This window comes from Pongo abelii, chromosome 4 (assembly GCF_028885655.2).
Source record: "Pongo abelii isolate AG06213 chromosome 4, NHGRI_mPonAbe1-v2.0_pri, whole genome shotgun sequence".
NCBI classification, from domain to species: Eukaryota; Metazoa; Chordata; class Mammalia; order Primates; family Hominidae; genus Pongo; species Pongo abelii.
The window spans coordinates 121,468,231-121,493,789 of NC_071989.2; the positions used below are offsets into that span (position 1 = coordinate 121,468,231).

Genomic DNA, 25,559 nt, shown 5'->3' on the forward strand with positions numbered 1-25,559 from the left:
CCAGGGATGAAGCCAACTTGATTGTGGTGGATAAGCTTTTTGATGTGCTGCTGGATTCGGTTTGCCAGTATTTTATTGAGGATTTTCGCATCGATGTTCATCAGAGATATTGGTCTAAAATTCTCTTTTTTGGTTGTGTCTCGCCAGGCTTTGGTATCAGAATGACGCTGGCCTCATAAAATGAGTTAGGCAGGATTCCCTCTTTTTCTATTGATTGGAATAGTTTCAGAAGGAATGGTACCAGTTCCTCCTTGTACCTCTGGTAGCATTTGGCTGTGAATCCGTCTGGTCCTGGATTTTTTTTGGTTGGTAGGCTATTGATTATTGCCTCAATTTCAGAGCTTGTTATTGGTCTATTCAGAGATTCAACTTCTTTTTGGTTTAGTCTTGGGAAGGTGTATGTGTGCAGGAATTTATCTATTTCTTCTAGATTTTCTAGTTTATTTGCATAGAGGTGTTTATAGTATTCTCTGATGGTAGTTTGTACTTCTGTGGGATCGGCAGTGATATCACCTTTATCATTTTTTATTGCATCTATTTGATTCTTCTCTCTTTTCTTCTTTATTAGTCTTGCTAGCGGTCTATCAATTTTGTCGATCTTTCCAAAAAACCAGCTCCTGGATTCATTAATTTTTTGAAGGGTTTTTTGTGTCTCTATCTCCTTGAGTTCTGCTCTGATCTTGGTTATTTCTTGGCTTCTGCTAGCTTTTGAATTTGTTTGCTCTTGCTTCTCTAGCTCTCTTAACTGTGATGTTAGGGTGTCGATTTTAGATCTTTCCTGCTTTCTCTTGTAGGCATTTAGTGCTATAAATTTCCCTCTACACACTGCTTTAAATGTGTCCCAGAGATTCTTGTATGTTGTGTCTTTGTTCTCATTGGTTTCAAAGAACATCTTTATTTCTGCCTTCATTTTGTTATTTACCTAGTAGTCATTCAGGAGCAGGTTGTTCACTTTCCATGTAGTTGTGCGGTTTTGAGTGTGTTTCTTAATCCTGAGTTCTAATTTGATCGTACTGTGGTCTGAGAGACAGTTTGTTGCAATTTCTGTTCTTTTACATTTACATTTGCTTTACTTCCAACTATGTGGTCAATTTTGGAATAAGTGCGATGTGGTGCTGAGAAGGATGTATATTCTGTTGATTCGGGGTGGAGAGTTCTGTAGATGTCTATTAGGTCCGCTTGGTGCAGAGCTGAGTTCAAGTCCTGAATATCCTTGTTAACCTTCTGTTTCATTGATCTGTCTAATATTGACAGTGGGGTGTCAAAGTCTCCCATTATTATTGTGTGAGAGTCTAAGTCTCTTTGTAGGTCTCTAAGGACTTGCTTTATGAATCTGGGTGTTCCTGTATTGAGTGCATATATATTTAGGACAATTAGCTCTTCTTGTTGAATTGATCCCTTTATCATTATGTAATGGCCTTTGTCTCTTTTAATCTTTGTTGGTTTAAAGTCCGTTTTATCAGAGACTAGGATTGCAACCCCTGCTTTTTTTTTGCTTCCATTTACTTGGTAGATCTTCCTCCATCCCTTTATTTTGAGCCTATGTGTGTCTCCACACATGCGATGGGTCTCCTGAATATAGGACACTGATGGGTCTTGACTCTTTATCCAATTTGCCAGTCTGTGTCTTTTAATTGGGGCATTTTAGCCCACTTACATTTAAGGTTAATATTGTTATGTGTGAATGCGATCCTGACATTATGATGTTAGTTGCTTATTTTGCCCGTTAGTTGATGCAGTTTCTTCCTAGCATAGTTGGTCTTTACAGTTTGGCATGTTTTTGCAGCGACTGGGACCAGTTGTTCCTTTCTTTGTTTAGTGCTTCCTTCAGGAGCTCTTGTAAGGCAGGCCTGGTGGTGACAAAATCTATCAGCATTTGCTTGTCCGTAAAGGATTTTATTTCTCCTTCACTTATGAAGCTTAGTTTGGCTGGATATAAAATTCTGGGTTGAAAATTCTTTTCTTAAGAATGTTGAATATTGGCCCCCACTCTCTTCTGGCTTGTAGAGTTTCTGCTGAGAGATCTGCTGTTAGTCTAATGGGCTTCCCTTTGTGGGTAACCCGACCTTTCTCTCTGGCTGCCCTTAACATTTTTTCCTTCATTTCTACTTTGGTAAATCTGACAATTATGTGTCTTGGGGTTGCTCTTTTCGAGGAGTATCTTTGTGGTGTTCTCTGTATTTCCTGAATTTGAATGTTGGCCTGCCTTGCTAGGTTGGGGAAGCTCTCCTGGATAATATCCTGCAGAGTGTTTTCCAACTTGGTTCCATTCTCCCCGCCACTTTCAGGTACACCAATCAAACGTAGATTTGGTCTTTTCACATAGTCCCATATTTCTTGGAGGCTTTGTTCGTTTCTTTTTACTCTTTTTTCTCTAACCTTCTCTTCTTGCTTTATTTCATTAATCTGATCTTCAATCACTGATACCGTTTCTTCCACTTGATCGAATTGGCTATTAAATCTTGTGCATGCGTCACGTAGTTCTCGTGCCATGGTTTTCAGCTCCATCAGGTCATTTAAGGTCTCCTGTACACTGTTTATTCTAGTTAGCCATTGGTCTAATCTTTTCTCAAGGTTTTTAGCTTCCTTGTGATGGGTTCGAACATCCTCTTTTAGCTTGGAGAAGTTTGTTATTGCCGACCTTCTGAAGCCTACTTCTGTCAGCTTGTCAAAGTCATTCTCTGTCCAGCTTTGTTCCATTGCTGGCAAGGAGCTGTGATCCTTTGGAGGAGAAGAGGCGCTCTGGTTTTTAGAATTTCCAGTTTTTCTGCTCTGTTTTTTTCCCATCTTTGTGGTTTTATCTACCTTTGGTCTTTGATGTTGGTGACCTACAGATGGGGTTTTGGTGAGGATGTCCTTTTTGTTGATGTTGATGCTATTCCCTTTTGTTTGTTAGTTTCCTTCTAACAGTCAGGTCCCTAAGCTGCAGGTCTGTTGGAGTTTGCTGGAGGTCTACTCCAGACCCTGTTTGCCTGGATATCACCAGCAGAGGCTCAGTTGGAAAGGCAATCACCCATCTTCTGCGTCGATCATGCTGGGAGCTGCAGATCAGAGCTGTTCCTATACGGCCATCTTGGAATGGACCTATGCAACTCTTAAAAAGAATAAGGTCCCGACTTTTCTGTATGCTTAAAAATGTTCATTTAAACAATGTTAGAGAGCTGAGTGTGCTAGCACACACCTGTAGTCTCATCTACTCAGGAGACTGAAACAGGAGGATTGCTTGAGCACAGGAGTTGAGGTTGTAGTGTGCTATGATCACACCCGTGAATAGCCCCTGCACTCCAGCCGGGGCAACAAGAGATCCCTTCTCTTAAAAAAAAAGTGGCAGGGGGAGCAGGTGGCTAAAGAACATGGCAGCTATATATGTATTGATATGGAAAAGTTTCTAATAATAATTGTTATGTAAAAATGCAAGGTACAGAGTGTTTACAGTATATTCTACATACATATATATCTATACATAAATGCATGTATATGTATACACATACGCATGTTCATGGACAACCATTAAAGGGGTCCATAAGAAACAGGTAATAGTAGATGCCCTTGGACAGTTAGATGAAGTGGCTAGAAAACAAAATAGCATGAGAGGAGAGAAATATACTTTTCATTTTAAATAATTTTTAATTCTGGAATTTTGTACCACATACATATATTATGTCTTCGATAATAAACAGATAAAATTGATATCTCATTTTATTTTACATTTTTGACAATTAAAATAAATTGTCAAAAATAATGACAATTATGTTTGTCAATAATTTGCAAATTATTGACAAAATTCGTCAATAATTTTATTTACGCATTGGATTTACATATTGGTCATTGCTGTTTCTTACCGTGTGAATTGCCTTTTTTTTTTTTTTTTTTTTTTTTGAGACGGAGTCTTGCTCTGTTGCCAGGCTGGAGTGCAGTGGCACGATCTCGGCTCACTGCAACCTATTTCTTCCAGGTTCAAGTGATTCCCCTGCCTCAGCCTCCCAAGTAGCTTGGACTACAGACGCATGCCACCATGCCTGGCTAATCTTTCGTATTTTAGGAGAGACTGGGTTGCACCATGTTGGCTAGGATGGTCTCAATCTCCTGACCTCATGATCTGCCCACCTAGGCCTCCCAAAGTGCTGGGATTATAGGCGTGAGCCACCGCACCCAGCAGTGAATTGCCTTTTTATGCTCCTGCCTAATATATACCTTTCGAAAATGCCTACAATTGTTTTAAAATCTACAGGCATTTTAGGAAAAGTCCCATACTTCATAAAGCAGAGCTGCTTGTTACTAAGCTACCAGTGGCCATGCTTTCATTTGGGGAAATGCTGTTATGGCTTTAACCATGGTTGCCTAAGAGGTCAGTGATTTCCCTGTGCACCAGTGCAGCAAAGGAGGTCCACTGAGGCACCAAATAGTTTCCCATTTGAAAAGCCACAACCATGACAAAACTTGGGAAGAACTTTTCATCTTGGAGTTCTAAAAGCCAATGACATTAAAGTGCGTTTTTCTAGATTTATTATGCACAGGTGTAAGGGACAACATTAAAATGTCATACAAGGCCAGGCACACCTGTAATTCTAGCACTTTGGGAGGCCGAGGTGGGGGGGATTGCTTGACGTCAGGAGTTTGAGACCAGCCTGGGCAACATGGTGAAACCCTGTCTCTACAAAAAATACAAAAATAAGCCAGGCATAGTGGTGCATGCCTGTAGTCCTAGCTACTCAGGAGGCTGAGGTGGGAGGATCACTCACTTGAGTCCAGGAGGTCAAGGCTACAGTGAGCTGAGATGGTGCCACTGCACTCCAGCCTGGGTGACACAGTGAGACCCTATTTCCAAAAACAAAAAGTCATACAAGAGCGAAAATAAGAAAAAATTTTCCTAGTGTTACTTATAAAGCATATGAGACTTAAATACTACAGAATTTAGAAGGTGACTGCATACTGTTTGCAGTCATTTCCTCCTTCATGTATTTTTTGGAGATATAGCATCTAAAGCTACATGTTGGATTTGTGTAGGCCTACTTCTTTTTTCCCTTCTATTTGATAGAGGCTTCAGGTATGATCTCAATTTTCAAATTCAGCAGCACAAACTCAAATCTAAGGAACCCCGTTTAAATAGACACATGTTCATCTTTCCAAGCAGTGGGAGACCCCAGCTTAGCACACCTTCCTTCTTTTCTGCCAACCTCCAGCCATGTGAAATTTCTTTACCCAGTTAAGCCTTGGTTTGGGCAAGTGAAAAAGGGATTAAAAATAACCACCTCAGAAGTGTATTGTGAAGATTAAAGAAATACTGTATGTAAAGCTTTTAGTGCAGTGCCTGGAACCTAGAAAGCACCTAACAAGTGGCAAAATCATCATCATTATCATCATCATCATCATCATCATCAAGAAGATGAGTACAAGAAAGTAGCCATTTAGCAAAGTGAAAGCAGAACAGACAGAAAACGTATATGAATCTATTACCACAATTATGGGTAAAAAGGGCCTTTAATTATTTCCTGACAAGTTGCAGACAAAACCAATCAAAAAGCAATGAGTTTCCATGCTGAAGCAAGCAGCACCGCATCACAGAGCTCCTCTTCGTGTCTCTCCCAGAACATCACAAAAGGCACAACCAACCAAAGAGGGATGCGTACTTGCAGGAGAACTGAAAAATTAAGGGTATGCAACTAACAGAAATGAATTCATTGGGAAAAAGTTTGGCAGTTCCTAAGAACATTAAACACAGAATTACCATGTGACCCAGCAATGACACTCCTAGGTATACATATATCCAAGAACACGTATCTGCTAATAGGTATGAGGTTTCTTTTGAGGGTGATAGGAATATTCTTTTTTTTTTTTTTGACACAGTCTTGCTCTGCCACTCAGGCTGGAATGTGGAATGCAGTGGCACTATCATAGCTCACTTCAGCCTTCAACTCCTGGGCTCAAGGGATCCTCCCACCTTGGCCTCCCGAGTAGCTGGGACTATAGGTGCATGCCACAACACCTAGCTAATTTTTTACTTCTTCTTCTTCTTCTTTTTTTTTTTTCTTGGTAGAGATGGATCTCATTATGTGCCCAGGCTGGTCTCAAACTCCTGGACTCAAGCAATCCTCCCACCTCAAGCTCCCAAAGTGCTGGGATTACAGGTGTAAGCCACCATACCCCGTTGTGATAGGAACAGTCTGAAATTTGATAATGGTGGTGGCTGCATAACACAGTAAATATATTAAAAACCACTGAATTGTGTACTTTAAAAATGGTGACATACAATAGCAAAGACTTGGAACCAACCTAAATGTCCAACAACGATAGAATGGATTAAGAAAATGTGGCACATATACACCATGGAATACTATGCAGCCATAAAAAATGGTGAGTTCATATCCTTTGTAGGGACATGGATGAAACTGGAAACCATAATTCTCAGCAAACTATCGCAAGGACAAAAAACCAAACACCGCATGTTCTCACTCATAGGTGGGAATTGAACAATGACAACACATGGACACAGGAAGGGGAACATCACACACCGGGGACTGTTGTGGGGTGGGGGGGGGGGAGGAATAGCATTAGGAGATATACCTAATGCTAAATGACGAGTTAATGGGTGCAGCACACCAACATGGCACAGGTATACATATGTAACCAACCTGCACATTGTGCACATGTACCCTAAAACTTAAAGTATAATAATAATAAAATAAAATAAAAGAAAGAAAAGAAAAAAATGGTGAAATGTTATATGAATTATATCTCAATTGAAATAAAAAAAATGAATTCATTCATTGTGCCAAAGTTTACCTAAATCTTATATTTAAGATTAAATATAAGATTAAATATAAAAATCTTATATTAAGATTAAATCTTAAATATAAGATTAAGCAAAGTAATTTAGAAGAATTATTTTATGCTATCCATAGAAGAAAAAAAGCAAGTGCAACAACAACAGCACCAAAAACAAGTTAGACACAAAGAATAACAGTTAAAAGGAAAAAAGAAATCTGACAGCACTTGCCACTTGTAAAAATTTCTGTTATATGAAGATTATACCAAACAACTCAGGACAAACATTTTTGCCTTATCCCTTGAGCAACTTTGTAAGGTTTTTTAGTTTACTACAAGGGATAACACTTCAAGCAGGGATCACCTCTATGAAATAAATTTTAATATACAAACCTGACAGGATTTCTTCTTCTCTGAAGGACACACTACAGATTCCCAAAACTGAAGTTTGGAACCAAAACTAAGAATCCACGCAACAGCAGGCCCAGAGGTGGACCTTCCACTGCACACCAGTGTGCTTATAAATAGGAAGAAGTATTATTCTATTTTATAAATATGAAGGACATACTAGTCTATTTTCCCAAGGGTCTCTCAAATCGGGCCTGCCATTAAGCTTACTAACCCAGTTTTTTCATACCAATGATAGTAGGCAGGGAGGACAGCAGCACAACTATTTTCTGTTTTTCCTCCTACACTGACTTTTTTCCTGCTTAACTGCCTTTCCGGGGATATATCAGGCAGTTAGCTCTTTTTGCTATTTGGAATCCAAGGATTCTAAGCACTAATGTTAAATATAATATATTCAAGCTTCTAAAATATTCACTGACTTTACATTATAAATCAGTAATTTGAACGTTATAAAAGTTTACAATTAGTGGAAATTCCGCAAAAGAATTTTATTTATTTATTTATTTATTTTTTGAGATGGAGTCTCACTCTGTTGCCTAGTCTGGAGTGCAGTGGCACGATATCAGCTCACTGCAACCTCTGTCTCCCAGGTTCAAGCGAGTCTCCTGCCTCAGCCTCCTCAAGTGGCTGAGACTACAGGCACACGCCACCATGCCCAGCTAATTTTTGTATTTTTTAGTAGAGACAGGGTTTCGCCATGTTGGTCAGGCTGGTCCTGAACTCCTGACCTCAAGTGATCTGCCTGCCTGGCCTCCCAAAGTGCTGGGATTACAGGCGTGAGCCACTGCACCCGGCCTCCGCAAAAGAATTTTAAATATGACCTTTACCCCCACTGGATTTTCCTGGAATAATTATTTCAGTAAACTTCCCTAGACTTACTGCTCAGAGAAAATAAAACTCTTTAATTTCACAACATTTCTAACTGGTCAGAGAAATAACATATTAATGGTCCATCCTCTGTTATTCACACATATTAAGGCTTTCCTAGGCAGTATGATTCTAATAAGGCATCAATACTTTTTGTATCGCCATCTGTTAACCATAAAAGCTTCACTTTTCCAAGCTCACATTTACAAGACCCTTTCGCTCATCTGGGTCAGGCTGTCTGCGACAGTAGGAAGGACCCAGACTCTCTTCCTGTGACTCTGTTGTACCAGTTTTCACTTCATTTTCCCCACTATTTCTGCTAAATAAACATCCACGGAGCTAATGTATATCCTTGGATCTAGCTGCTGACTCCTTCCCCATTGCCTTTGTCAGTTAATTTCTATTTTCACTCAATTCCATGCTCCATGAGGCTCTGGAGTCCTTGAAATAGTCAGTTTCCCAGGCTCCAGGGCTGATTTGCTATTTTGTTCACCACTTCCCAGTTCCCTGGGGTCCTTCCATTGCTAATGCTAGTGACAGTATAAATATGATAGTAAGATTGCTTCATATAAATGTTTTTGCCACTTTTTCAGCTTTTACTGAGGTATCTGAAGGCCAGAGAAGACAGAATATAAATTAGTGAATCCCTAACAGCAGCAATAAAATTATAGTTAATTCAATCAGTGCTGTGTTGGTGAAGGTTTAACAACAGGCTCTCTGGGGAGAAAAAGCCTTGATTTGAAGCATTTGCTGATTTCCATGGTAAATACACTCCGGCCATGGTTGATTTGAAGCTACCATTGTCACATCACTGAATATGACATCTAGTGAGGAGACTGATTAGAGCTGTGCTGTACCACACCATGATACAGTACTTCCACCATACAGATACAAGAGATATAAATAGCCCCAAGAGCATGGATAACTGTAAATACAGTAAAATAAATAGTAAGTGATGAGTTTGAGCATTTATTACATTTGTTGTTCATGTAATTTATTTGTTTACAAGCTTCTATGATTTAATTTTAAGTTAAATTATGTTTTATCTTTTTAATTGACTTTATGATTTAATTTTTAACAATGGTTATGTTTAATAATGGCTCACAAAATTCCTGAAAATTTAGCAATTTGCTTTTGCAAGCAAGTATGAGCCAGCTCCAGTGCATCATTGATTATAGGATATAGGAAAGACCTACACATAACCTTCAGGATGTTGTGGCATTATCAGGTATGGCCCAGCTTGTTGCAGAAGGCCTGGGTGACTTGAAGAGCCGTGGAATCTGGACCTGGATGAGCCCAGTGGAGATGCAAAAGGATGTAAGAGGCAGAGTGAGCTGGAGGAGCTAGAAGAAATCTGACATGGCATCGGAGATAAGCAGGAATTAGTGCATCCTCTAAAAAATGACTGGGATGACAGAGACTTCTAGTTATACGTGGTAGATTTAATATACTTAGTTACTTTCCTTGTTCCCTTTCAATCTCTCCTGAAACCATCCTAAAAGGATAAAAGAATAAAAAAGCACAAAACTACAAGAGATCCCCATGACTCATGGATTCTGTGTTTGCAAACTTGTCTACTCAGTAAAACTTATTTGTAGCCCCAAATCAATACTCATCATATTTTCCACAATTATTTGCGAATGTGCTCAGAGTGGTGAAAAATTTGAGTCGTTCAACACACAAGTTCCCAGCAGAGGCTGAACAAAGCAACACTCTGCGTTTGTTCTGGATCTCATACTGTAAACATCATCCTTTTCATGGTCTATTTAGTGTCATGTTTTTCATACCTTCGTGCTTTTTGTTGATGACTTTGCTGTCTAAAGTGGCCCCCAAGCACAGTGCTGAAGGGCTGTCTAGTTTCCTAAGTGCCTTGCAAAGAAAATACATGTTAGATAAGCTTTGTTCAGGCATGAGTGACAGTGCTGTTGGCCATGAGCTCAATGTTAATGAATCAACAATCTATATTAAACAGGGTGTCTTTAAAAAGAAATATACATAACACAAAGCTATGTGTTGATCCTGGGCTCACAACAATCTAACCCTGTGTTTCCCCTAGAAGCAACAATTCAGTATGTACAAATTCAGTATTTGCTGCAACTTTATGGAACATAATTACTGTGAATAATGAGAATTAACTGGTATAATAATGAGGAGAACAGAAGTGATGATTAGAACAACTAAATTTCAAAAGTTACAAGGCATATAGATGAGTAGAATCAGCTCACCAGAGAAAGCCAGACTGAAACAAGCATTGGCCAGGCTCAGAAATAGGAGAGCCAGTGAATACAGGTGACGCTCATAACAGGAGAATGAGTTGAAGGTGTGTGTAAGAAGCCATTAGATCTCTATTTCCCACCCCCAACCCGGCACAGTCAAGTTTTCTCAACCCAGGCAGAAAACTAATTTATTTTCTACAGTGGCTGTTCCCCACTTGCTTCTGGACTCAGGGTTACCACTCGTAGGATAAGGTTATCATCCTGAAATTGGGAAATTCAGGCAAAGTCCACATGGAGAATGGTAAAACTGTTCGCCCCTTTTCCTCCACTCAGCTCTGACAACCCTGGCTACTAGCTTTATACCAACCAGATGGCAGACTGAAGGACATCCCTCTGGGGATACTGCCTGGGCCAAAATAAAATATCTGTATGTATTAGGAAGGGGAGGGAAGAATCTCTCAGTGAAACAGCCCTCTTAGATCATCCTACAGTTAATCCCACTGGTAAAAAAGTTGTCCTCTACACACACACACACACACACACTCTAATCAGCTTTGTTATGCCTCACCCTTAAATATCAGGAACAACTGAAGACTAATAGGTATTTGAAGAGGGCATCTAATATAAAAGAGACAAAAACAAATTAAAAATATAAAAAAGAACTCATAGGAAACAGAAATAATGCTGGAAGATTAGATAACTTCCAAAAACCTATCATGGACATCAGTATGTAGTTAAACAATGACATAATTTTCACAGAACAATAATAAGAAGTTTTAAAAAAAGAACACTCAGTCCAGGAGTGATGGCTCACGCCTGTAATCCCAGCACTTTGAGAGGCTGAGGCAGGTGGATCACTTGAGGTCAGGAGTTTGAGACCAGCCTCACCATCATGGTGAAACACTGTCTCTACTAAAAATACAAAAATCAGCTGGGTGTGGTGGCAGGTGTCTGTAACGCCAGCTACTTGGAGGCTAGGCAGGAGAATTCCTTGAACCTGGGAGGCAAAGGTGGCAGTGAGCTGAGATCATGCCATTGTACTCCAGCCTGGGTAATAGAGTGAGACTCTATCTCAAAAAAATTTTTTTTAATTAAAAAATTAAAAAGCACACTCAGAGAATAACAGTAACAAAAAAACTCCTAAAAATTAAAAGCAGAAACTGAAATTTTAATATACGAATTGAAAAGTAAAATTGAGGAAATCTCCCAGAAAACAGAACAGCAATGCTAGGAGTGAAAAAAAAAAAGAACTAGAAAATATGAAAGAAAGGGTCAAAAAATAAGCTCACTTTGGAATATCTGACATCCAAATTACATTGGATGAATTACAGAAAGAATGACAAAGAAGACTGAGGGGAGGAAACTATCACAGACATAATTAAGAAATTTCCTAGAACTTAAGAATATCAGTTTCCACGAGATAGAGTCCACAAAGGACCGCAGAATCAATTTTTTTTTAAAGACATGAAATAACAGAACATTGGGCAAAAAGGCAATCCCAAAAGCTTTCAGAAGAGAAAAACAGAAACAATAGGTCTCATAAAAGGAATGGGAATCATAGCACCTACTTTAATAGCAATACTGAGTGCTAGGATAAACAATCACTTCAAAATTCCAAGAGAAAACAATTTCTAATCTCAAATTCTATGCCCAGTAAAACAATCAATCAAATGAAAGGGCAGAATCAAGACATTTCTCAAAACATTAGCTGTCACATAATGCTTCTCAGGAAGCTACTGGGAGAGGGACACCACCAAAAGGAGGATGTTCACAAGAAAGACAGAAATACAGTATATTGGGCTTGGGTGCATATAACCAATAACCAAGTAAAAGTGGCATAAACAAGAAACAATTCTATTTCTCTCCTATGTGACAAGAAGTGAGACTATTGATCTAATCAAACATTATGATTAGGAGAATAGATAAAGGAGAAGTGGGTGCATATTTGGAGGGAGGCCTTAAATCCACATATTCCTTGGTGTAAAATCAATACACAATATCTACAAATGAAGAAAACTTGAATAGTAATATAAGCAAATTATTATAAATTATAGAAGCAAACGTGAGAAGAATCAGCTAAAAGTGTCATCAGTGTTACAAAGAATTGGCCTAGGGCAGGTGGACAGACGAGTGTTGTTTTTCATTAGGAATTTTGAGTATCTAGTACCTATCTGACTTCTTAAACCATGTATAACCTTGTTCACCATGCTGGGGGTGGTGGAAGTGGATGTAGGGAAGATGGGTGGGGAGAGGCCAGGGATCTATGTCATGGGAGTTGGCAATACTCTGAAGCCATGGCAATGAGGCATCATCAAGTGAGTCTGTCAGCCGAGGGCGGAACCCAGGCAGAAGCTCAAAGAGAATTTCCCTTCCTGGAGGGAGCAGACAAGAACCAGGCAGGCCAGGTCCTCAAGGGACTGAGGGCTGGTAGGTTTCCAAGGCAGGCAGCCAGGCCCAGGAAATAAGGCAAAGTGGGGACATGGGTTTCAGAACTGAGACACCAGGCCAGAACCTGTCTGGATGCCAATGCAAGCAGATGCTGGGCCCCAGTGTGCTTGGAACTCACTCTTTATCTCCCTCTGGCCTGAGATAAGGATCAGGCTCAGGTTGAGGCTGGCAGATGAGGGCCACAAGGGAAGCAAAACTAGAAACATGGGAGGCTTGACAAATAGTAAGTCAACACTGGATCTGAGAGCTATAGGTCGTTGTCATCCTTCAGAATGTCTGTTAGTCCAAGACTGGGTGCCACAAAGAGCCCCTCAAAATCTATCCCCAGGACTAGTTAGTTATGCTGTATCCACACAATGTAATAGTATGCAGCCAACGAAACAAAACCTGAAGGTTCTGGGAAAGTTTTTCTTTTTTGAATTAGGTGTCATCATTTCCTACTTTCTCTACGTTCTTCATGCCTGAAACATGGTACCTGGCAATGCAGCAACACCTGCGTGGGTAGAATCATCTTGTGACCCTGGGGCAATATGCATGTGAACATGCCTATATTCTAAGAATGGCAAAATGTGAAGATGAACAAAGAAAAGGAAAAGGTTCACTGAAGACATCATTAAGCCACCCACCCCAGAATTCGTGATGTCTCAAATAAAATAAACACATGCCTAACCAATGGGCCTTCCTAATGTGATGGGGATGGATTTAATTGGAAACTACAACTTCTAGTCTTTTTAATATTTCAGAAACTTAAAATTCACTCCTCTATAATGCGATGGGAGTGCAAAATGAGTTCAAAACTCTCCCTCAGTACTCCTGTTTGGAATAACTACCTCTCTACAAACAAAATCCACAAAACTCATCCTCAAAATAGCCTTTGAGGACCCTGGTGAACTCAAGGTGTATGAATTTAATCATATCTTGCCTTATCATATCCTAATTGATATATTTTTTCTATCCCTATGTTGCAGGTGGGGACTCTGAGGGACACATCTTCTTCAGGTCTAGCCAATTTGTTAGGATAATAAATTACAAAACACATTTATCATCCTCAAAAGTTTGCTAAAAATAATTTTGAATGTATCATATAAAGGATATTTATACCAGCTTAAAAGCCCTTAGCCCATTTAAATGAATTGCTTACTTTGAAAAAGCTATAAGAAGTTGGTCATTTCCCTAATATGCAATTAAAGCAATTAAAAACATTTCCCAAATGCTTATGTGGACTGCTGCTGATACAAACTGCTGTCGTTTGGGAGTTGACTGGAAAGTTCCCACCGATTTCTGTACATGGAAGAAACATATTGTTGACTTGTAAGAAAATAAAGTTATCTAACTTAATGGATCAGTACAGGAAACAAAACTCTGTTTGCCAAGCAGAATATTTCGCTGTGTTTATGTTTCTCCTGATCTAAATGTGCTAGCTTTGAATACTGCTTTTAAACTAACATACACAAGTGGCATTTGATATGGTCTACTTTATTCATTAAAACAAAGTGAAGATTATTATGGAGTCACTTTGAAAGGTAGTTTGGGCTTTCTTATTTAATTAATCCATTACACTTAACCTTCCCGTATTTTACTCCCTCCAAGTCTTGCAACCATTATTAACACTATACAAATATGTTTTGCATTATTAAATTTAAGAATTTAGTACTCAATAAAATTCTCTGCAGGAATATTGTTATTAAATGAGTTCATTAAACCTAACCACACTAATTAACAGCCAAGTGTTGAGGAACATTCATACAAAAGTGAACTATATTGCATCTTCATAACCTCTCTGCTAATTCTAGCAAATGAACATAAGCAATCTCAGGAAACAAAATCCAGGAAGGTTACAGAAACCACACATACCTCAGTGGAAACCAGCTCCTCCAAAATAAATGTCCAGGCTTGTCTGAAACTTGCTCCTCATCACATCATCTATCAGTAATTTTCAATTAAGTGTACAGTGGGGTCTAGCTCCACCCTCCCTTATGCCTGTAATGACATGACTGGAAAGGTAGGGCATTTTAATTCTACAACTATTAACCAGTCCCAGCTGGCCACAACTCAGCATTTTCAGAGGGCTCCTACATATAAAATCTTCAATCTCTAGTACAAGGATGATCTCTTAACCACAAGAAAAAAAAAATGAATCCCACATAGAAGAATGTCAATAGATTTTAATGTATAACTAATATCTACAGACCCCTGCCCTCACCCTTATTCCCTGTAGTGGATGCTGGGATGCAGCACCATACCCCTCTTTACCAACTGAAGCATGTGTTCTCTCAGCTGCCAGCAGGGTTGGCAGCAGAAGGCTTATGACTGAGTCCCTTCCTGGGAACTGCTTTCTGTGGAAGGCAGACACTTATGCCCCTTCCCCAGAGACAGTCCATATCCAATGACTATTTGATATGAGGCTACAAAGGCCTAGCCCTCTTGCCTCAACTCTTGGCTATGCTGAAGGACAATCTTATTTCCAGAACTTCCTGTAAGATCAGCTCAGACATCTCCTCTAAGTCTGTCACAGCTCAACTTCTCCATGTGCCTAATCCTGCTTCCTTCACTCCCTCACAGGTGTTGATCCCAAGTGTAATCCTAGGAAACCCGACTTAAGGCCTCCCCATCTGAAGAACACAATCTCAAGGAAGAATTTAAGGGGAAACCCGTCTACACAGTTTGGCTTTCTGTAAAGAAGTAAGTTAATTCCAACTAAACACAGTTGGACTTTTTAGTTTAAGGGTTCAATTCCTCACAGTCCAAAAGACATTATATAAAATTTAGCCATCTTAATAGAACAGTCTTTGAAGCCCCTAGCTTCATTTATTTTAAAAGAACGAGATTTACTTATCTGGCTGAATTGTTTCCCAGTCTAGCTAATAACCTAGACCTATTAAGGTAATAATGTTGGGTCAGAATTTATATCTGTAATCACACTATATCTAAGTATCCCACTATCCATTAGCTCTCCTTCACCGAAGAAATAGGACAAAAACTTTACATATACTCTTTTTGAGGGGGAGTGTTGTATACTGAATTGTGTTCCCCTTCCCAAATTCATACATTGAAGCTCTAACCTCCAATGTGACTCTATCTGAAGACAGGGTCTTTAGGAGGTAATTAATGTGAAATGTGGGTCATAAAGGTGGGGTCCTAATCCAATTGGACTGTAGCCTTATATGAAGAGACAGAGAGAGAGAGAGATAGAGAGAGAGAGAGAGAGAGAGAGAGAGATCTTTCTCTCTGTGCCATGTGAGGACACACGGAGAAGGTGGGTGTCTGCAAGCCAGGAAAAGAGCACATTAGCCAACATCAGCCAGCATCTTAATCTTGGATCTCCTAGCCTCCAGAACCATGAAAAAATTAATTTCTATTATTTAGACCACCTAGTCTATGATACTTTGTTGTGGCGGCCAGGGCTGACTAAGATAGGGGGTGAAGGGACATGTAATGCAAGTAAACTAAAGCACTTATTCCTCACAGATGCCTCACTTGTTTTCCTCTTTAGCTCTGCATCACTCCTTTTTCTCAACCTCTTTTCTTCAGGTCCTTTTCCCCCCTCATTCAGTGTTAGTGCCTTTGACTCAAGAGTGGTACACATATTTTCAGGCCCTGGCTAGACCAGTTGGTGGTTTTCTGTTCAGGGTTTCAGAGGCTGCTGGGTTATGGCCTAAAGTCTATTCAGAGAAATTCTGAGGGCACTCCATATAGTGAGGAGAATTTGGAAGTAAGGTGGCTGAGAGCTAAACAAGCAAACATATAAACACACGAATGAACAAAGAAACCAACACAGTCAATGACATTAGCAACATATAGAAGTAAAATGTCCTGTGAGATAATCCTGTGGGTGGGAAAACACTGAAACCTAATCAAGGTCACATCTTTGTACATTCAGGCCTGAAATGCAATCACAACAGTCACTGTGATCTAAGCAACTGCCAAGAGAGCTCATGAGTTCACAGATGGAAGAAACCATTGGGATTAGCCACAGACTTTCCTTCTGGATCCAAGCAACCTTCTCATTAGAACTTGGTTGCCTGTTTCTCTTCCCCACTCGGGAGTGACAAAGTATGTGTGACTCTGTTAATACATGTGTTCCATTGCACTTGGTAGTCATTTTTTCAACACTAACTTGGAAAAATGGTAGCCTGGGAGGTACATCAATCTTTCATACGTTTTGTTAACATGAATTAGCTCCACTGAGCTAGGTCATCCCTGACGGAATGCTAAAATCTAATTTTGGACCATGAAGTTCCTAGTAGGGCACAGCACCAGGTAAAGTCCTTCCTATGTAGATAGTTGGCCTCCCTTAGTTATTTTAAGTAAGCTGGAGCTGTATTAAAGGGGAGCCTTGAATGCTAGATTTAAGATGGGCCTCTATTCTCTATGCAACAAAGGGCCAGCCCTCTGAGGGTAGAAACATAAGTAAAATTTTATGTTGAGAAGATGACATTGGCAGTATATGAAAGACAGACTGGAAGCTAGACAGAGTAAACAGGAAGGACAATTCCTCAGGACAGTTGCTCAGGGTGAGGATTCGAAATGTTCTAGTGGGAATCAGAAAGCATGTATGTGAGAGGTAAGGCAAAGAAAGAATCAAGAGGTCTTGCCGACTTTGTTTGTAGGAGGGCATGGAAAAGTAAGCTCTGGGGTCTGGTTCAGTGTGAAGAATAGAGATGACAGAAGCTGGTACAGAGGTCAGAGTGTGCTAGTTGGAGGGTGGTCAGCATGAAGAGACAGCAGACGGAACTGATCATGAGGGCCTGTACTCTGAAGGGAAGCTGGGTTACAGGAATAAGCTTCAGAGTTAATAGTGCAGGGTAAACTTATGGAAATGAGTATGAACACTGAGAGGGGCACATGGAGAACGGAAAGGAGAGGGACCAAGCCTTGTTGAAAGCTAAAATGTGTATGGTAGGAAGAGCAATGGTCTAAAAAGAAAAGGAGCCAGTGGCAACAGAGAAGAATGAGGGAAATTGAGAGCCCTCTTAAGAGGTAGCTATGGTGTCAGAAGAGTAGGAAGTGAGATCATCTGCTGAGGGAGAAAGGAAGGGAGGAGAAAGGAAGGGAGGAGCTTGAGGTAGTAAAAGGATTGGAGGAGTTTTCCAGTGGATTATGGGAGAGAGTTGAGAAGAGATGAAGAAATGGCTAACTGAACAGTGCTAAGGGCCTAACCAGATTAGTTGCATATGGTAGGTTTATTAGTTTGCTAGGGCTGCTATGACAAAGTACCACAAACTCAGGGGCTTAGACAACAGAAAAGTAGTGATTTACACTTCTGGAGGCCAGAAGTCTAAGACAGAGGAGTTGGCAGGGCCTTTCTCTGAGGGCACTAGGAAAGGATCTGTTCCAGGCCTCTCTCCTGGGCACCACTCATATTTGATTAGCATCTCACCCTACGCCAGTATGATCTTAACTAATTACATCTGCAATGACTCTATTTCCAAACAAGGTCACATCTTGAGGAACAAGGGGCTAGGACATCTACATATAAATGGGGTGGGTGAAGGGCTTCCTGGGGCATTAGAAAGCTAGAGGCAGAGATGCTGTTCAGGGACACCTGAGTACCGACTCTGGTTTCTTCCTGCTCCTGCAACAGGCCATGAGGCTGTGGCCTTAGAGGGGTATACCTTAAGGCTGTAGTTTAAAAGCTAACAGTGTGGCCGGGCGCAGTGGCTCACGCCTGTAATCCCAGCAGTTTGGGAGGCCAAGGCGGGGGGGTGGGGATCACGAGGTCAAGCGTTCAAGACCAGCCTGGCCAACATGATGAAACCCCGTCTCTACTAATAATACAAAAATTAGGGCCGGGTACAGTGGCTCACGCCTGCAATCCCAGCACTTTGGGAGGCCGAGGTGGGCAGATCACAAGGTCAAGAGATCAAGACCATCCTAGTCAACATGGTGAAACCCCCGTCTCTACTAAAATACAAAAATTAGCTGGGTGTGGTGGCACACGCCTGTTGTCCCAGCTCCTTGGGAGGCTGAGGCAGGAGAATTGGTTGAACCCGGGAGGCGGAGGTTTCGGTGAGCCAAGATCGTGCCACTGCACTCCAGCCTGGAGACAGAGTGAGACACTGTCTTAAAAAACAAACGCGAGACTCCGTCTCAAAAAACAAACAAACAAACAAAAACAAGAATTAGTTGGGCATGGTGGCACGTGCCTGTAATCCCAGCTACTCATGAGGCTAAGGCAAGAGAATTGCTTAACCCAGACCCGGGAGGCAGAGGTTGCAGTGAGCCAAGATCACACCACTGCACTCCAGCCTGGGCTAGAGCGAGACTCCATCTCAAAAAAAAAAAAAAAAAGAAAAGAAAAAAAAATAGCTGACAGTGTTGGCTTGGAGCTGGAGTGTGCCTGGGCTTTAACCTTGGCTCTGCCACGTATTTATCATGTGCTCAGAGACAAGTGACCGAAACTGACTTTACTCAATTTCATGTCTATAAAATGGGAATAACAATAGGACCCCTCCCATAGGGTTATGAGAACTAAACACATTAATGAATAGCATGCCTAATGAAGTTGTATTATTCTCATTTTATAGATAAAGAAACTGAGACATATAGATTAACCAACTTGCCCAAGATCATTTAGTAGCAGAGTCAAAACCAGTCTATAGAAATCAAAAGTTCATGCTTTTCACTATTATGTTACATTGTTTCCAGTATTAGCTGATTTGTTTGTCCATTAATTGGATATTAGCATTTAAATAAAAAGTTGATAAGGAAAAAAGAAAAATAAAACATTTTCCTTTGTCTGTAAAATTTTCTTCTGGGGGTGCTGGGGAGTAAATTAGTTACAAAATCAATTACAAGGAGAAGGATTAAATATAAAGAGTTAAAAACAGGAATATAATTTCCAAGTGCTCTTTTCCAAATACTACCGCTACAAGGTTTGAACAGGAGAAAGCCAGTAGAGATAAGAAAAATCAAAACTGAATAAACTTGATGTTAAATCAGCTTCTATTTCTTCTTGTCTTTCCTCCCATTTTCTCCAGTTGCCATGCTACTCCTGAGGATCTAGGATAATAGTGAAAGAAGCACATATGGGGCACAAGATTTCTAGCACTTTAAAGCTTAATGCTTTAAAAGTATGTTTTGAGGCTTCTTTAAAAGTTTATGGATCTTCCCCAGAGCTGGAGTCGGAGCTCCAGAGGCTGCAGCCGAGAGTGCCCGCGAGCCCGCGGCCCAGTCGAAGCTCTTTCCCGCCGCCTCTCCGCGCCTCGTCCCCGTCAAGCCCCGCCCGACCCCCAACCCAGCCCGGTCCCCTGACCCTCAGTCCGGCCCGGTCTGGCCTCCCAGCGGGGTCACGCAACCGCCCCGGGCACGATGACAGGAGGATAAATGGTGCCCAAGGTGGACAGCGGTGCCTTCCTGCTGCTCTTCCTGCTCGTGCTGTCACTGAGCCGTTGCGGCCAGTGGGGCCCCTGTGCTGAGACAGGCTCTGTGTCCAGCACCTGCTCCGGGTCACGCTCTGGGGGAGTAGGAGTCACACGACTGTCTCAGCCTTGGATTTGACTTTGGCCTCATCCACCTAGGGGCCACGGGAGAACCATGGGGGTTACCAAGTTCAAGGGGAGAGAGAAGAAACTGATGAAAATAGAGGCTCATCTGGGACTGCCTTCCTTCTCTGGCTCCACCCTTGACTTCTTCAGAGCTCGTGCTTTAAGCCGTGAGCTCCATCTCATTCCCTGGGCCGCAAGAAGCTCACTAGGCCCGCGTCTCTGGAGGCTGTTGGGGGGGCCCTTCCTCTGTCTCCATGGTCGACGGCTCGCTGGGGAAACCCAGGATCTCCGACTGCCTGGACATTTGCATTGCTGCCCCCTCAGGTTTTGTCTCGGGCTGTGCCTGGGGCTGTGCCTCTCCCTCAGGCTCCAGCTTGGTGGCAGACTTCTTGTCAGAGCCAGGTTCGGGGGTCCACAAGGGTTCAGCTCCCCGGGAACTCTCCCCCTCTTTGTTGATGGCCACAGAGGGAGATCCCCGTGCCTTGGGCTGCATCCAGCAGTGGCTGAGGATGTCGTCGATGTGGAGCCGCCGGTTGACGTCGGGCTGCAGCATGCGGTAGATGAGGTCCTTGCACTCGCCTGTCAGGTGCTTGGAGCGTGGGAAGTTGACGCGGTGCTCCTTCTGGATACGCAGCATCTTCTTGATGTCGGAGTCGTCGTAGGGCATGGAGCCACAGACCATGATGTAGAGGATCACGCCTAGGCTCCAGATGTCATACACCTTGGGCTGGTAGGGAATGCCCTGCAGCACCTCTGGGGCCGCATACGCTGGTGACCCACAGAAGGTCTTGCTTAATGCCATTCGACCACTGTCATCCCGCAGGCAGCGCTTGGAGAAGCTGAAGTCGGACAGCTTGATGTTGAAGTCCTTGTCGAGGAGAAGGTTGTCACACTTGAGGTCCCGGTGGACGACATCCAGGTCGTGACAGTACTTGATGGCCAAGGAAAGCTGGTGGAACTTCTTGCGAGCTTCGTCCTCATGCAGGGCTCCCCGGGTTTTGATTAACTCGAGGAGGTCGCCCTGGACCGCAAGCTCCATGACGATGTAGACCTTGCCATGTGATGTCTCAAAGATCTCGTAGGTCTTAATGATGGAGCAGTGGTTTAACATGGCCAGAATCTCAATTTCCCGGGGAAGGAATTTCTCCAAGAAGTCTGCGGGGGCTTTCTTGCGGTCGATGATCTTGATCGCCACATTGAACTTCAGGCGCTCAGAGTAAGCAGATTTTACTTTTGCATAGGAGCCCTCTCCTAAATTTATCCCCAGGAGGTAGCCTCGTCTCTTGAGGACAGCAGCGTCATCCATAGTGCCAGGAGTGCCCAGTGCCTCTGAGGCTGCCCTCTACAGCCCTGAGGCGCATGGGCCAGCAGTGTGCTCATTTACATCCTGGACAGAGAGTCCTTTGGGCTGGCCAGGCCTGCTGTTCCTGCCTCCTAGAGGCCAAGACTCTGGAGTGGAACATTTGACACTGTCTCCCAGGTGACTTCGGCGAGTGAAGTCACAAAGGAGGAGTGCCCTGGGGGAATGAGACCCTGGCCTGAGGCACTTGGACTTGGAATCCTGGAAGGCTGGCCAGTAGGCTGGAGCAGACAAGATGAGCAGAAAGTGGCCTCATGTCTTGCTGGGACCTGAGGTAGAAGGGGGCTGTGTGGGACACATGGGTCTGCCCATGCTTCCAAACCCAGAGCCAGGCCTGCTTGTGCAGAACTGAGGCCAATTCTTGCAAACCAGGGCATCTGAGGATTTAATAAAGGGACAATTAATAAAGGTGGGAGCAGAGTATAGGGAACCCTGAGGGTAACACAGTTACCCCAAGATAGTAGCAGACCCCTGGCCTGCATAGAAAAGGGTGGGAATGGTCCCTGGAACCCAGAAAGAGTAGTGTAGACAGGACCACCTTGAGAGAGGCAGTGGCCTTCAGTGGAGAAAAAGCCAGCCTCAGTGACCCTACAGGCTGGCAGGGGATGGGAGGAAGTCCAATCCCTGACCTCTTTTTCTCCCCTTCAGCCCTTGACGCTGTCCACACAGGCGACCCTCAGGGGTGCAGAGCAGGACCAAGAAGGGCGGTGTGTCAAGAAGGTAGACAGCCTCCTGGCCCTGGAGTCACGCAGTTTGAGATGCCTGGATTCTGCCGCCTCCCTGTACATCTCTTCCCTTGTCTGAGCCTTTGCTGGCTTCTTATAGCAGCTCTGTAGGAGGACAGCTGGCAGGAGTTCTGCTCTTGGCTGTGAGCTTCCTCCTGGGGACCTGCCCAGCCCACAGCCCTGGCTGGGCTCCCAGGGCATATCTGGGGCTGGGGGCTGAAGGTGGGGCCTGGATGCCTCCCTGAGCACTAGCAGCTGCTCTGAGGACATTACAAGCAGCAGGGGCAGCACTGGACAGCGACCATCGTTTCTGCTGGCAGTGGAGCCTCTGCTGTGACTGGTTCTGTGTCCAGCACCTGCTCTGGGCCACACCGTCAGGAAAAAGGAGTTGCATGACTGTCCTAGCCTTGGATTTGACTTTGGCCTCATCCACCTAGAGGGAGTGAGAACTCCTTCCTCACATGAACCAGGTGGAACCCTGGGCCCCTCAGGAGTGAGTTAGTAGGGCTGGATGTCACTAAGGCTGGGTTGGGTCCCCATCAGCTGTGGCCCTTCTCCCTTTTCTCTGCTCCTTCACCTTCTTCCCCAACCCTGACTGCCCACTGCCAGTCCTTTGTGCGTGGCTGGTGCTCCTTCCTCCAGACAGCCTCCTTCTCCTTCCTGCTGGGTTACCCCAAGTGCTGTCTCTTGGAAACCAAAAATAAAATTCTAATCTCCCCAGCCATCTGAATGGACCCCTCCTCTCAGCCAAGGGCATTCCAAAGTTAACCTGAAAAACTAGTTCAGGCCATGATAGGAAGTGGGGGTCAGGCAGGCCACATCATCCCTCCTCCCTTCAGGTTTCAGGCACAGCTGAGCAGCAGTAACATCGACACAGAGACCTGAAGACTGACAACAGACTCTGGCAGTAAGATACAGCAGGCTCTGAAAGAAACTGAAGTATTTTACTATCAAACAGATTTCTCTGACATATTTTGAAATGGCTCTGCAAAGCTGTCTCTTGTGAGGAAAATCTATATTCTGTGAAGAATCCCCTTCCCTTTCTAGGTCTTTTCTCCTAAGATAATTAACTAGAGTCTGATAAGAAACATTTAACAGTGTGTTCTTTCGGAAGCCTGACACCTGGAGGCTTCATCTGCCTAAGAACCTTGGTCTCCACAACCTCTCACCCCAGAGACGGTCCCTTCTATTGATTTCAGGTCTTTAGACAAACTCTTTGAGCCAATTGCCAATCAGAAAATCTTTGAATCCACATGACCCAGAAGCCCGCCTCCCACTTTGAAGTTGTCCCTTGTTTTCGGACTGAACCAATGTATACCTTACATATACTGATTGATGTCTCATGCCTCCCTAAAATGTATAAAACCAAGTTGTAGCCCTACCGCTTTGGGCACTTGTTGTCAGGATCTTCTGGGGCTCTCCTGGGCCATTAGTCACATATTGGCTTAGAAGAAATCTCTTCAAAAAAAAAAAAAGTTTATCTATATTGCTGTCTACAATGAAAAATATCCAGTGTTATGTTTACTCTTTGTATTTAAATGCTAAAAAGTGTATTTTGGTCCCAATGCTGTTTTCTTTATTGAGTTATTCTACAAAGGCAATAGGGAAAGATAAGCAGAGGCAAATGGAAGAGAGAGCAGGGAAGACAGCTTCTTGCAAATTGGGCTTTCTCTTTTGTGTGTCCCCTGGCTGCCCTCAGCACAGAGCTTTACACACAGTCATAAACACCGGCTGAGTGACTGATCATCGCAAAGAAAGGGAGAGAAAAAAAATTCATTTTCCTCCATTGCTCCTTTACCCCTGTTACGTTCTATGTCTTCCAAGGATAAAGACAATGAGGTATGAGGTATTCACTCAAAATGATAATTACCTTGGGATTATGTAGAAATATTGTATCTAAAATCCTGAACTGACAGGATCATTTATTTGCATTTTACAAAGATCTGGGCAACAGATGATACACATACACTCACACACAGACATACAAAACACCTGGAGATGAAGGAGAAATAGTGCTGCACTTGAATGATTTCTATTTTGGCTCAAAATTCCCTGAGATATATTTCTAAAATCTACTCTGCAGTTTCTCCCACCCCCTTTTTGTCTTTTGATTCTTTAGATGCTTTAAATTCAAAAGGCTCCTTATCTATATCCCAGATAGTTGAGTTATTCTAAAGCCCTGACCAAGGAATTTTATTATGGATTTGGTTGCTCTTGGGTACAGTGAATAGGTAAATATATGCTGTACAGGGAATTTTGGCAGGAGTGGTAAGGGGCTCCGGCTCTCTGCTTCACACCTCAGGTCTGCTCCTTCAGTGCCATGTGGGATTCTCTTTGGATACCATCCCACAGGTTGGGAAGGCATCCTAAAATCGATGCTGAAGTTGTCAGTATCACCAGTCTACGGGACCTAGTGACAGAGCAAGCAGAACTCTGAGAATCTGGGAAGAAAAGCAGTTTTCTAATGCGGAATGCATGAGAGGAGAGTCAATCCTTGGTCCTAGGGCTCTGACAACTCATTTTGTGACCTTAGGCAAGTGACCTGTGTTTCTTGCCCCTAACTTTCCTTATTTTTGGGTTGTGGGGGGAGTCTTTAACTAGAAATTGTTAAGGTCCTATAGAATGACACCTAACTTTTTAAATTCTATATCTAAAGACATGTTATCAAGGGTTCCATCTGCCACACGGTGAGGTGTAGGAGCTGAGGTAGTTAAGAGCATCAGACATGGAGCAGATAAATCTGGTTTTAAATCCCAGTGGCCACATCTTATTAGTACAATGTGACTCTTGGAAAGTAACTTGATCTGTAAAATAGATGAAGTTATCTAATTTACCTAGTTATCTTACAGAGGCAATAGGAAAAGTACATAAGGAAAAAAGGTATGCACTTCACAGTGATTGTGAGGATTAGACATGGTGATTCCTGGTATATTACCTCTTATGACATCATAATGGTCTAAAGCAGAGGCATTCTACTCCATTGGGCCCAAGTTATGTACAAAATAATATTCAGTATAATATAGATCTATTATACCTTAGAATATCCCAGAAGGGATCCTGTAAACAATTTTCTAGTATCTGTTAAATACTTTTCTTAACACTATTAAGCACTACAGGGAAGCTAAAAACACTATGACATGGCATCATCTTCTAAAAATTTGTTATTTAGTTGAAGAAACCACTAGAATATAGATATGAATGTCATAATATATAAAATATTAAACTTAAGTAGATTTTTTAAAGTACTGATTTTGCAGTAAATTGCCTAAGCTTATGGGAGAGA

The 25,559-nt window shown here is 42.4% G+C and overlaps 2 protein-coding genes across 4 annotated transcripts in view; both read right to left on the reverse strand.

Moving 5' to 3' along the window:
* MCC (MCC regulator of WNT signaling pathway) overlaps positions 1 to 25,559 on the reverse strand; it is a 498,353-nt gene that overhangs the window by 399,906 nt on the left and 72,888 nt on the right. The gene's annotated exons all lie outside the window — the stretch shown is intronic.
* Positions 19,511 to 21,685, reverse strand: TSSK1B (testis specific serine kinase 1B). The gene has a single exon (XM_009240962.4). It carries the CDS (start codon positions 21,495 to 21,497, stop codon positions 20,397 to 20,399), a length of 1,101 nt encoding a protein of 366 aa, XP_009239237.1. The 5' UTR covers positions 21,498 to 21,685; the 3' UTR covers positions 19,511 to 20,396.

What these genes read in the sequence shown, in the direction of transcription:
- TSSK1B (XM_009240962.4), bottom strand. Translation starts at nt 21,497, where the DNA reads ATGGATGACGCTGCTGTCCTCAAGAGACGAGGCTACCTCCTGGGGATA.